This window comes from Carcharodon carcharias, chromosome 23 (assembly GCF_017639515.1).
Source record: "Carcharodon carcharias isolate sCarCar2 chromosome 23, sCarCar2.pri, whole genome shotgun sequence".
In the NCBI taxonomy this organism is placed as follows: Eukaryota; Metazoa; Chordata; class Chondrichthyes; order Lamniformes; family Lamnidae; genus Carcharodon; species Carcharodon carcharias.
This window is the reverse complement of record NC_054489.1, coordinates 24,075,266-24,087,527: the sequence shown is the minus strand read 5'-3', so window position 1 is coordinate 24,087,527 and position 12,262 is coordinate 24,075,266. Positions and strand designations below refer to the sequence as shown.

Below are 12,262 nucleotides of genomic sequence, written 5' to 3'. Positions count from 1 at the left end.
CCCCTGCAGACCATATGGTGAAGGTAATCCCACAGTGCTGTTGGGTAGGGAGTTACAGAATTTTGATCCATCGACGATAAAGGATGCCTAATTCAATCAAACGCTGCCTTGATGTCAAGGGCAGCCATTCTCATCTTACCTCTGGAATTTAACTCTTTTGTCCATGTTTGGCTGTAATGAGTTCTGGAGTCAAGTGGTCCTGATGGAACTCAAACTGAGTATCAGTGATCAGTTTATTGACAAAGTAAGAGCACAGTCCACTCAGTGGACGATTGAGAATAGGTTGCTGGGACGGCAATTGGCTAGATAGTATTTGCCCTGCTTTTTGTGGACTTTCCCATTTACTGGGTAGATGCCAGTGTTGTAGCTGTACTGGAACAGGTTGGCTAGAGGCATGGCTCGTTCTACATACGAACATGTGAATTAAGAACAGGAATAGGCCATTTGGTCCTTCAAGCCTGCCATTCAGTAAGATCATGGCTGATCTAACTGTGGCCTCAACTCCTCCTTCCTTTTTACCCACTATACCCTTTGTCTCCCTTGTCAATCAAGAATCTATCCAACTCAGCCTTAAAAATATTGAATATTCTGGAGCCCAAGACTTCCACACTATAGCTGGGATGTTGTTGAGACCCATAGCCTTCGCTGTATCCAATGCAGTTATTTCTTGGAGTCAATTGTATCGGCTGAAGATTGGCATTCTGTGATGTGGTTACCTCAGGCTGAGGCTGAGATGGATCATCCGCTCAGTACTTCAGGCTGCTTATGCTTGCTAATACCATGTGGTGGATTTGTAATTCTAAACCTGCCATTTAGGAATGGTGTGGAAAACAAAAAGAAGGGAGATGAGAAAAATAGCCATTCAAGTTGGAGAGAACAAGTCTTTTGCTTTCCTCGAAGGAGTCTTCTTGAGATCAGCATTAACAAAGTTTAGAAGCACATCACCACCGTTCTTTATCAACAGAGGATTGGTGCAATGCATGCAGAAAGTTGGAAAAGATAATTGAAAAGGGGAATGGAAAGTAGAAAGAAAATTGAATCAAATGTATTTGTTTATACAAAGCACTAATTAAGGTAAATGAGTGAGAATCATAGAAATGAATTGCACAGGAGGAGATCATTCGGCCCATTATGTCTGTTCCAGCTGGGAAAGAGCTATCAAGCCTGATCTCACTTTCCGGCTCTTGGTCTGTAACCTTGTAGGTTATGGCACTTGAAGTGCATGTCCAAGTGCTTTTTAATTGCAATTTGTTGAGCATTTATTTTCTCACAATGAGGTGGAACTCTCAATTTGTGAACATGTGCAGTAATAAAAATAGTACAATTATCTGCTTAGTGCATAATTTAATTTTGTGTTTCATAGAACATATAATTTATTATCAGTTGCTAAATGTTCCTATCCACGTGCATTTAGAGTTGTACAATGTACATTTTAATCAAGCTCATAAATGAATAAGGTTTTGGGATTATTTTGGCTACACCATGTGATATCCTTCAAGTTTTTAAATTGCCTTCATGCATTTATGTGGAGATGCTTTATAATTAAAAGAAGCGGAAAGACCTCTTGATGTAAACAAGTGTGCAGTTCAAAATTTCACCACTTCTTTAATTCACTGCTGAGAAACACATGACACTGACACTGGAGAATAGATTTTTCCCCTGTGCATTGTTGTTTTGTGAGAGTTTTTGTGTTTGTTTTCAGTATTGCATCAGTGTGAACATGGTATTCGTGAAAATGACACGTCAGTACTTTGAAGTTTGTATTTTTCAATATTGGATCAAATCTAATAATCTAAAGATAATTTTAGGTTTGTGAAAGCTTTGCAATTGAAGTCAGTGAATGGATATTGGTTGACCTACAAGCTTAGCTTTTTATGGGACTGGGCAACAAATTTGGCCATATTCTAGAAGTCCCCAAATAGTCGTAAACTATATTTGTATTAAATTTGTATCGACCATTAACCACAAGTGCCAGCAACAGATTGTAATTTATGACAAAGGCAGAATTTTAGGGAAATAATCTGGTGTAATTCCATTGAGGATAATTCAATAAACCTTAATCTGTTTTTTGTCCCAATGCATGTTAAATTTTTAGTGCTTGCTATTCAAGGCAGAAAAAAAAATTGTCAAAGCTAAATTTTTTTATTTTTTCTTTAAATAATATACACAGCTTCCGAACCCAATTTGAAGGTACGTTCCAGATTAAAACAGAAAGTAGCTGAGAGGAGAAGCAGTCCATTATTGAGGAGGAAAGATGGCACAATAATTAGCACATTCAAGAAGAGAGCTATAGAAATCACAGGTAAGCTTGTAGAATTGAACACAGTGTGCAGTGCAACATTCTAGAACCATTTGTAATCTGAAACTAAAATAAACCTGATCTAATAGTGATTTTTGCCTTCTGTGTATTCAATTTGCTGCTCATTACTAATTTTAAAATTTTACCTATTTTCCCCCTGTTAAAGTGCTAACTGCCTGCTGGAGCATGGTTCCGCAGGTGCTGAAAGCTCATCATTGTCTCACCCAAGAAACCATTATTCATGGACAGGTTCTGCAGATGAGTGCCACCAGGCTATTCTACTGCTGTGCATCAAAGACAAACCCAATTCTGAACCTATCTGATATTTATAGAAGCAACTTCTAGAATTCACTGGATAGCAATTAGGAATGGTAATCAGGATGATTTATTCCATTGGATTTCACCCAAGAATGGCAAGATCAATTCTGGGACATTCCTAGTCTATGGCTCAGTTACACACTGGACATATTTGCTGAGGCCTCAGAGCTACAACAACTATTCCCTGAAATTCCATATAAATGATGGAGAGTCAATCCTTTAATGGTATTAAACAATGAAATTTTTTATACTATAAAAGTTCCGCATTCTTTTTACAGCTCCAAAAACTATTGCATGCATCCATTTTATTGGAACAGTTAAATAAAATAATGAGTACAAATCTAGATAAACCAATATGCTCAGGTGTATAATCTGATATTTGGTTCATTAAAATGCTGCTCGGTGCATGGTACTTTCACCAGTGTATTGTGCTGCATCTGTGTATTAAAACTCGGATTTTAATCTTATCATTTTAAAAATTATTTCCATATTTTCTGTTAATAACCGGATCCCTTATCCGGCATCCCACAATCTGGAAGGACCCAAAAGCCAGGCCATGTCCAGGGAACTACAGTCCCCATCAGGCATTACTCTCTGTCATATCCGTGTCACAGTGAGCTGATCCGCTGTTCTTTGGATCCGGGGTTAATGGCACAAGCGGTCCCCATCCCATCCTTTCCCCATCCCGGCTGGGTCCAGCTCGGTGAAGAAATCAGCCTTGCTTTAAGTTATCCTATTCCCTGCCCCCAGCCCAGGACCCAAAATAATTGGGCCACATAAGTCAGTTCTAATTGGTTAACAACTAATTGACATTTCACTGGAACAGTAGTTTCCTAATCCTACATTCTTCAATGTCGCTTGGCCTAAATAGCCAAGTGGTTATGGTACTAGGTTTGTAACCCCAAGATCAAGAGTTCAAATCTCACAATGGCAAACTATGAAACAATGTAACTTCATCTGAAACAGATGGAAACGGGTTTGTACTCGAAAGAGTTACATTCTTCAATGTCGATCTATTTGCGTACTTATGCACAACTATAGGTGCAGATTTATGTAGGTGCACGGGCAACATAAATGATAGAAATGTAAATTGAAAGCTGGTGAAATTCAAAGGGATGCAGATGATTAAAGAGATGTGGTAGAGTAGGGTGTTATACCTTTTTATTATCTTTGTAAAGTGTCAAAAACTATCTGAACCATTGGCAACCTTTGCCAAGGTTAGAGGCAGAGGAGGCAAAGAATTGACAGGCGACAAAGGAGAAGAAGGAAACCCAATTTGTAAGCATGAGTCTTCAGGCTATTGACGGAGCAGTTTCCTCCCCGCTCCCCCCCACCCCCGCCACTCCAAGGGAAGCTTGACCACCCCCCTGTTTAGTCACTGAATAGAAATAATGCTGTGTGACGTGATTTTGAGGAGGGTTGCTCTCCTTGTCACTCTATCATACTATCCTCTTAGATTTGAATTGCAGCATCCTTTAAAACCTTAGGTGGCTTGTATTGTTGTTGGCCATACCAACCTTATGATGTAGATTAGCAGTACGTGGCCTTGTAGCAGATGCCACTCCTCTGCATCTGATTCTGTTCTGACCCAGACCCAGTAAAAATACTTCCCCGTGATCAATAGCAGGTAGATATGGCAGTGTTTCCAGATATGGCTGGCACATGGAAGCCAATTGAGTTTTGCTGGTTGATGATACCTTTTTTCATCTTTGATCACAGGAAACATGACATACCATGGCTTGGGCTGTTTGCCAGATTTTTAGACAGTCATTCACATTTCATACTTGTGCCATCAGGCCTGCTATCACAACCGCCATTAGGAACAGAGCATCCAGGGCATTGGTTATCTGCCAAAGTGATATATATGCACCTCTGTGTGCAGTTGCAGGTGCCAGCATGGGCCTGCTCGCCGATGCATAAAATGGCGTGCAGTGACGTCGGGCGGAACTTCCAACGTCACCCCACCCTACTTAAATTTTCAGGAAGGCGGGGGTGCAGCAAAATCAGCTGTGCACTCGCTGACCTGTCAGTGGCCAATTGAGGCCATTGACAGATCAATTAAAGTAATTAGTGGACCTGCCCGTCCAACCTTAAGGTTGGTGGGCAGGCCAGGAGCCCTGGCGGGAAGTAGAAAAAACATGAAACCTCATCCACAGGCGGGATGAGGTTTCATGTAGGGTTTTAAAAATTTTAATAAAGTTTTTTTGGAAATTATGAACATGTCCCAACTCATGTGACATTGTCACATGAGGGGACATGTAAGGGAATTTTTTTTTCTATTTTTAATATTTTTGAAAGTAGAGGCGATCTACCTGAGGCAGCTCTTAGCCTCAGGGAGATGAGTGCGTTTTTTCATGTGCATGCGCGAAAGAGCACACTCTCAATTTTAGGGATTGCCCCCCGCCCGCACAGGAAGCACATAGCGCTTCCCTGCAGACATCACGCTGGGCGGGTCTTAATTGGCCTGTCCACGTAAAATGGCACCGCGCCTCCAATTGGGGGCGGCGATCAGAAGCGTGCCCGCCCATCAACTTCCCCCCACTGACGGAGGACAATTCAGCCCCATGTCTAGGCAGCTTGGCATGACTCATCCCTCCATTGGTCTTCTTTTGCTTCCTTCAAAACGTTGAGGCAGAGACTTAATTGGAGCTACAAGAACAAAAGGAGCAAGAGAGTAATTACTTCAAAGATTCACTGTGGCCTATGGAGGCAGAACAGAGTTTTTAAGAAGAGTGCAAAGTAAGTCAGGGTAGAAGTGGCTATAACTTTGCTAAGTCAATCTTAGGGTTTTTAAATTTCTACTCACAACTCTGCCTTGCTGCTATGAATGCCCATTATATAAGGATGTCATTATAATCAGAGCTGTACTAGTATAAGGCTTAGAAAATTCTGGACACAATGTGATATTACTTATACATCATTTTAAATATTATGAAGCTTCCATCATTCAGCCCAAAATCTATCAGAAACTTGATGAGCATGCAAAATGGTCAGATTCGTAGGGACTGATCTTTGTCCAATTTTATGATCCATTGTGCCCCATCAGCATCAGTTGAAGATAGTACTGTGATCAGCCCTAATGTACTTGTTTAGAATGTTATATGCTAAGTATCAGTCGTCTACATTATTAACAAAAAGCAAAATGAAGTTGAAGAGCTTTGATATCTTATAGGGAAAGGAGAATATTTTTGGTCTAAGTGCTTACCCTGTTTGTAGAAAAGAACAGCAATAACCAGAATGTCTTTGACTTTTGTTTGTAAAACATAAATTTTATTGGTAACATGAACATCCTTAAACAGGGCTCACCCCTCGCTGCTCCAGTAATGTCAATCATGGAAACATCGCTGTTGATTCTGGAGCAGCGTCTTTCCAAGTATTGCAGGTGCAACATCTGGCTAAACTGTCAATACTCTGCATTGGCCTTAAACTATAACTGCCTGGCCTTAAACTATGCCAGAAATCTGCATTCTCTACCTATAATATCATTTTCCAGGTTGGGTAGATGTGGAGTAATAGAATAATTTGAAACCTCAACAGCCACAATTTGTATTGGAGCTACTGAGGATGCAGAGATTCTTCCCATAATTAATGTGAATGGAGTTGCCTTATAAAGAGGAACTTCCTACTCAGACTATTATAATGGCAATAAAATTCAGGTGACATTTTAAATGGATCCAGACAAAATATTTTACTTTTTTTAAAGAAAATGACCAGTAAGTTGAGCTACCCCACCAGAATATCCTTTCATCCACAAGGGATTTTTAGACAGGTTCTAGGTTTTAAATAGTGTGTTCTGAAAACTTTGCTGTTTTAAATTATTGACCACCCAAGAAAGTTCACCTTGTGAAAGCTATATCCGTTCCAGTACCAGTTTTTCATGTAATTCTTATATTGGATAAAATTTTTAAAAACTAGCTGTGGCATTCATAATAGTTGTCAAAACAATAATATCATCATATTGTATGTAGGATTTTCTGCCTCCATTTGCCAGCCTGTAATTTTCCACCCATTAATGTAAATGGTTGGAAAGTTGCTGGTTGGAAAGTTGCTAGCTGGCAAGTGCAGAAATGGAAAAATCTGGCCAGTGAGTCAGTCAAGGTATTATTGCACCTCCCTAAATTGAAAAATTGTGAACTGTCCCTTGAATTAATGTCCAAATATTGCATGTTTTGTAGTGGGTTTTAACCTATGCTTTTTGGTCTTGAACATTTAGCTAGATTGTAATGAGGCTGCAATTTCCTTGATGCTAGTTTCTTTGTTTTGATTGTTTCAGTTTCCTCAGTCTGTAACAGTGCTCCTGGGTCTGGCCCTAGCTCTCCGAACAGTTCAAACAATATTCCTGCAGAGAACGGAACAACCGGTTCTGTACCCAATATTCATGCTGAGGTAATAGCTTGTACCTACCATTAAATCTTGAAACTAGTTATTCCAAACATGTCATAACTAGCCTTTTTTAAAGCTTCTGCTGTAAAATCTACAGGCATTAAGTTTGAGTATTGGCATTAAGTATTCACATTAATTAAATTGATTCATTATAAGTGCTCCAATTGAAAAGAATCTGTTATGAATCTGCTTTTGGGACTGGAAGATGGTAAGAGCTGCAGAGTCACATTAAGATTCATTGAAGCCTTGAAGATAACAGTGAAAAATAGCAAATATTATCGATTATGCTGCAACAAGCTTCAGATTTTATTTATATTGATTTTATTAATTACATTTTTAAAAATGTTACATGCATTGTAGGTGTTCAGTTTCTTCTCTCTCCTCCAAATATTCAATCTGTGAGCAATTGTTTTAAAACTATAACTCTCTCCATTCTGCCTCACAAAAGTACATCAGCCCCAGCCACAGAACACTATTACCAATTGCACCAGTATATATTTTTAGGTTGCAGTGAGCTTTGGGATAGTATATAGTAGTAGTTTGAGAATAACCAAACCCATTTTGCAGGGGTTATCTCCAGTTTGGGCTGAATTTAGCAATTTGCTAATCCACTTCCCAGAGACATATATTTAATGTTTATGTGATGTATCACTCAATCATTCCTCTTAAATTTGATTTGTATAATCATATATTTACTGAAAATGTTAAAAAAAATCAAAACTGCAGAAGAATTTGTTTTTAACTTGTCATGGATTATTGCTCCTAAATTAAATGTTACATGAATAATTGTGATTATACTTGAATACTGTATAACTTTTGATACAAGTTAAATGCTTCTTGCAGCGCTGCTCTGTCCTAAAAGTGCCCTAATGCACAATCTTAATTTCAGGTACATGCTTTCTGATTTATGATCAATAATTTATTTTCATGACTGTTACTAGATTGTGTTTATATTTTACTTAATGTTTTGGCAATTGAAGTACCCAGTAGCAAATTATATCACAGTCAGATAAACATATTGCATCTGCCTCCAGCTTACCACCTATATCTGTTATATTAAACTGTTACAATGTTCAGCTCAATTATTTTTGGACAGTTTACAAATAATTTAACCTTGAAACAACTGAAGAGACCAACATTTAGAAAATGAAGGAAGCTTTCTGAAATGTCAGGCATGCCATCATGCATTCTGACTAAGGATGACTCATTCTGATATCAAGAAGAAAGATTTTGTGTCATGGCTTGTCATTATTAAGTGTTTATGAAGGTTTCTTGCTGCAGGGGATTAAATATTGAATTAGAAAAAAAATATAGAGGCCTTGTCAAAATCTTGTGGAAGGTGGCTTTATTGCTTCCTGAAAAGTAATACTGGATTGATGAAAGCTGAACTGCAACTGAGGTGTGTGTAAGCGTAATAATGGTTGTTATAAAATTCTGCAAAAGCCTTCTTGAAGTTAAAATACGATAAAGCAACAGTCTGACCATTAGTCTGTCTCCTATTCTACAGCTGGACAGTACCAGTTTATATACTCTTCTCCCTCAGTATCAAGTACAGAATTGTTTCATGGAGGTATTTTATTGTTTATACAGCATTTTTACAGCATATTTTAATCTGAAAAAATTAGTCAATGTAACATAGCTAGAGTGTATTGAAATGAGGTGTGGAGAGTAATCATTAGGCACTTGCTTCAAACAGTTGCTAACATTGTTTGAATTCTCTTATCTTTATCTATGTAGCTAGTGCTCCTTACCTCCAGATGTTGGGATTAGAGTGACTTGATCAGTTGATTGCTGCGTTGTGCAAATGTTTTTTGTCTTTTCACCCCTCAAATGTCTTTAACATATTTTCAGATAAGCTTAGATTTTAGGGGTGATGCCTGGGGACAACATTAATATTATTATTAAAGAAGAGTACTTTACACATTGGATTGCTGTCCCTGAAGACTATTTGTTCCTGAATCCAAAATCTTGTTTAAGTATGTCAGGTGTAAGAAGACATGTACTCTAGTTGTATTTGGTTCATGTGATCATTCAACTTGGAGCAGTCAGTGGCTGTTGATGGCTGCAAGGCGAATGTTTCTTAAAAACCAAAGCATTTTGTTCTGCATGCAAGCAAAAATACACGTCGGTGTAGATCATGTAAATTATACAGCTGAGTTTATACATTTAAAAGCAGGAAGCTGAAAGTTGAGTTCAATGCAAAATGAGTATTGTTGTCTATATTTACTAATTACTTTGCTGCAATCACCATGAGTGAGCATACTAACCCAGTAGCAAAGGCATCATTCTCTTTTTTTACAACTTGGCTGAGGCTCATGAAATATTTTGTACGTTGGATAATAAGTTATATAATTTGCTGGCTGACTATTTAGCATGGTGTATTTTTTAAGATTCAAATTTGCTTTGAGTTAAAAGGTAGGGGAGTCTCTCATTGCCCAGAATTGAGGTGTAATTCCATCCAGGAAAAAAGTTTCACTGCACTTGATGACTTTAAGACTTGAGTTCAGGTTATCCGTTGCAGGATTAAGTTTGATGCGTTAATGTTTGGACTGGCTAGTGAGCTAATTACTAGGCAGATGGTCTTTAAGACTGATTTAATTATGTGTCGAATCTTAGAGATTCAACCTCATGTATGCGGTGAATTCATTAACTGATAAAATGGGTACGATCAGTATTTTGAATGATTCAAACCCAAATTAAACATACTATTTCCTTTGAAAATAATAACATATACTAGAATTCCTGAAAGACACACGTCAATACTGCATTTGTTAAGGCAGACCTATTGGGAATCGTGTACCACTCTTCCAACTGCCATGAATTCCATATCTTTCTAAGTTTAAAAACATCCATGGTTCAAAAAGTGTAAGAGGAATTTAGCTTTGTTATTGTTCATTGTTGGTACTGAAGTCATAAACTAATAATATGAACAGAAGAAAAAATTTCTACATTAAATATTGGAAATTCAACTGAACTTATTTTTTGATGAAGAAATCCAGTTTGTTCCAGTTAACTTCCATTAACGACACATTCAAATGCCCTGGTGTGCACAGTGAATACCTCTTACCATCATACCCATGGTCAAATTGGCCAATTAGCACATTGTGAGTTGAACATGCAGTCTGTTGTACTTAGCTTGCTGAATAAAATAGTGAATTGTTGATGCAAGTTGAGAAAAGTGTACTTCTTCCCAGAACACAACCATAATATTATGTTTTCTACTGCAGGGTGTATAGCTGATTTGTATAAAAAGCAGAATCAAGCCCTTTTGGGGAAAAAAAGCATTGGGTCAAGTTAGTTCATCAATAACAGAATATAAAGCAGTTTTTTTTAATCCACAGCATATGCACCCACAACACAAAGCAATGAACAATGATGGGTCAGCAAGTCAGCTCAGCCTCTACACGTCCCCCTCACTGCCTAACATTTCCCTGGGGCTCCCAGCTACGGTCGCAGCATCCAATGCACAGATCAATGTAAGTAGACAATTTTATTGTGTTAAACCCTGCTTCTCAATGGGTGCACTGCAGTGAATTTAAAAATTACCTCCTTTAGTTCACTTCTAGTTGTTGAAATTTTTAATTGACCAAACTGACTACTGTAGGACCTTAATTTACTATTAAAGATTGTTTTTGAATGACAGCCAACGCCAAAAGCATTAAATTTTTGCGGTAAACAGACCAAGAAAACCTGGCTTGGCTCCATTGTGTTTCTGTGGTACTTTGCCTAATGATTTGTAAGACTACTGTGAAAGGTTGTACAATATGAGTCAGTTCTAAGAGTCTTAAAACGTTTCTGAGGATACCCCACTTAAGTAAATAATTGTCAAAAAAGTTAAAGACAAATTGCAAACAATATTTACTTTCCAATAAACCAGTGCATAAAATTTAATGGCATTTGTAGATACTTGCCTTCATGTTGAAATTGTTTTTGTGAGACGATCTGTCACAATCTAAAACATTCGCTGTTTCTTATAATGTGTGGAGTAAGAATGAAATACATTAACTACAGAGGTAGGTGCCTCAAATACTGATATTTTATAACTCAATCCTAGGAAATTTGGATAAGGTGCAAATGTAGGCATATTCTCTAGAAGGTAGACTTTTATGCCATCTTTGCGCTAATGGACTGAGGGATCATTGGATACTGTTAATTATCAAATAGGCTATATCATTTTGGAAAGGTTTTATGTTGGCTTTCCCATTTTATTTCTTCTGCAGCCTTTTATCCTGGTCTTTATTCTTGCTTTCTTCATTCTTTCCTGCCTGCCATAAACTTAAGGTTGAAAGCAGTGAAATCCATGAAATAAATCTTTCAGTAAAACTGTGTTAATGGGTAGAATGGGAGAAAACACATGTTCTATTACAAAATTTCCTTTGTTTTTGTTTGGTTAATAGTACCTTTTTCCCCTATTTACAGGCCTCACAAAAGATGTCAACCCAACAAGAAGCAGAAAGGCAAGCTATTCAGTCTTTGCGCCAGGGTGGTGCCTTAACTGGGAAGTTCGTGAGTACCACCTCACTACCATCTGGCTTGTCCACAACGACAATTGAAGGAGAAGCCAACACTCACAGCCACCCCTCCCTTCTTCAACATGTGCTGTTACTGGAACAAGCTCGGCAGCAAAATGCTTTGATAGCTGGTGAATAGTTTTTACTGAAGCCTTCAGTGTATTTGGAAAATTTGTAGAAAAACAATAACTTGAGAGAGACAAAGTGGCAAGCTGATGATGGCTATTAGGTTTATAACTGCCATGTGTGCAGTTTATAATGTTTGTAATTCTTTTGTGAGCCATAAGATTTTTAAAGCATGTTTCCATAGACCTTATAGAACAATCAATGCAGAATACCCTGCAGAATTTCACGCTTGGCGTGCATGCCAAGTCGGTGGAAGCGGATGTGGAATCCGCTCCCAGCCGCGGTCAGGTTGCAAACGCAATTTCACACTGGATGGCCAACTAAGGTCCGCCCAGTATGAAATGCGTCTTCTCAATGGTCGGGAAGGACCAGGCGGGAGCCTGCTGGGCGCCAGGTCCAATGGCGACCCAGAGGGCACTTTAAAACCAGCAGAGCAGAATTCTACCAGGGAAAAATCTTTGGAGTCTGCCCAGGAAACCATTTCATTCAACAATGGCCTCACCAGCGGCTGGAGACATCAGAGACGGGAGGGCAGGTCGGGGGGCACTCGGCCCCCCCATTTCTCGGATGAGTTGCTCACGGCCCTTGTGGAGGAGGTCACTGTCAGGCGGGATGCTCTAGTACC

At 38.6% G+C, this 12,262-nt stretch overlaps 1 protein-coding gene across 12 annotated transcripts in view; it reads left to right on the top strand.

Moving 5' to 3' along the window:
- Window positions 1-12,262, top strand: part of hdac5 (histone deacetylase 5) — a 378,423-nt gene that overhangs the window by 241,939 nt on the left and 124,222 nt on the right. For all 12 annotated transcript variants that reach the window (XM_041217570.1, XM_041217576.1, XM_041217573.1 and 9 more), the window contains 4 exons: window positions 2,171-2,302; window positions 6,891-7,003; window positions 10,342-10,476; window positions 11,420-11,642. In XM_041217570.1, the coding sequence (XP_041073504.1) occupies window positions 2,171-2,302; window positions 6,891-7,003; window positions 10,342-10,476; window positions 11,420-11,642 (603 nt within the window). The remainder of the gene's footprint in view (window positions 1-2,170; window positions 2,303-6,890; window positions 7,004-10,341; window positions 10,477-11,419; window positions 11,643-12,262) is intronic.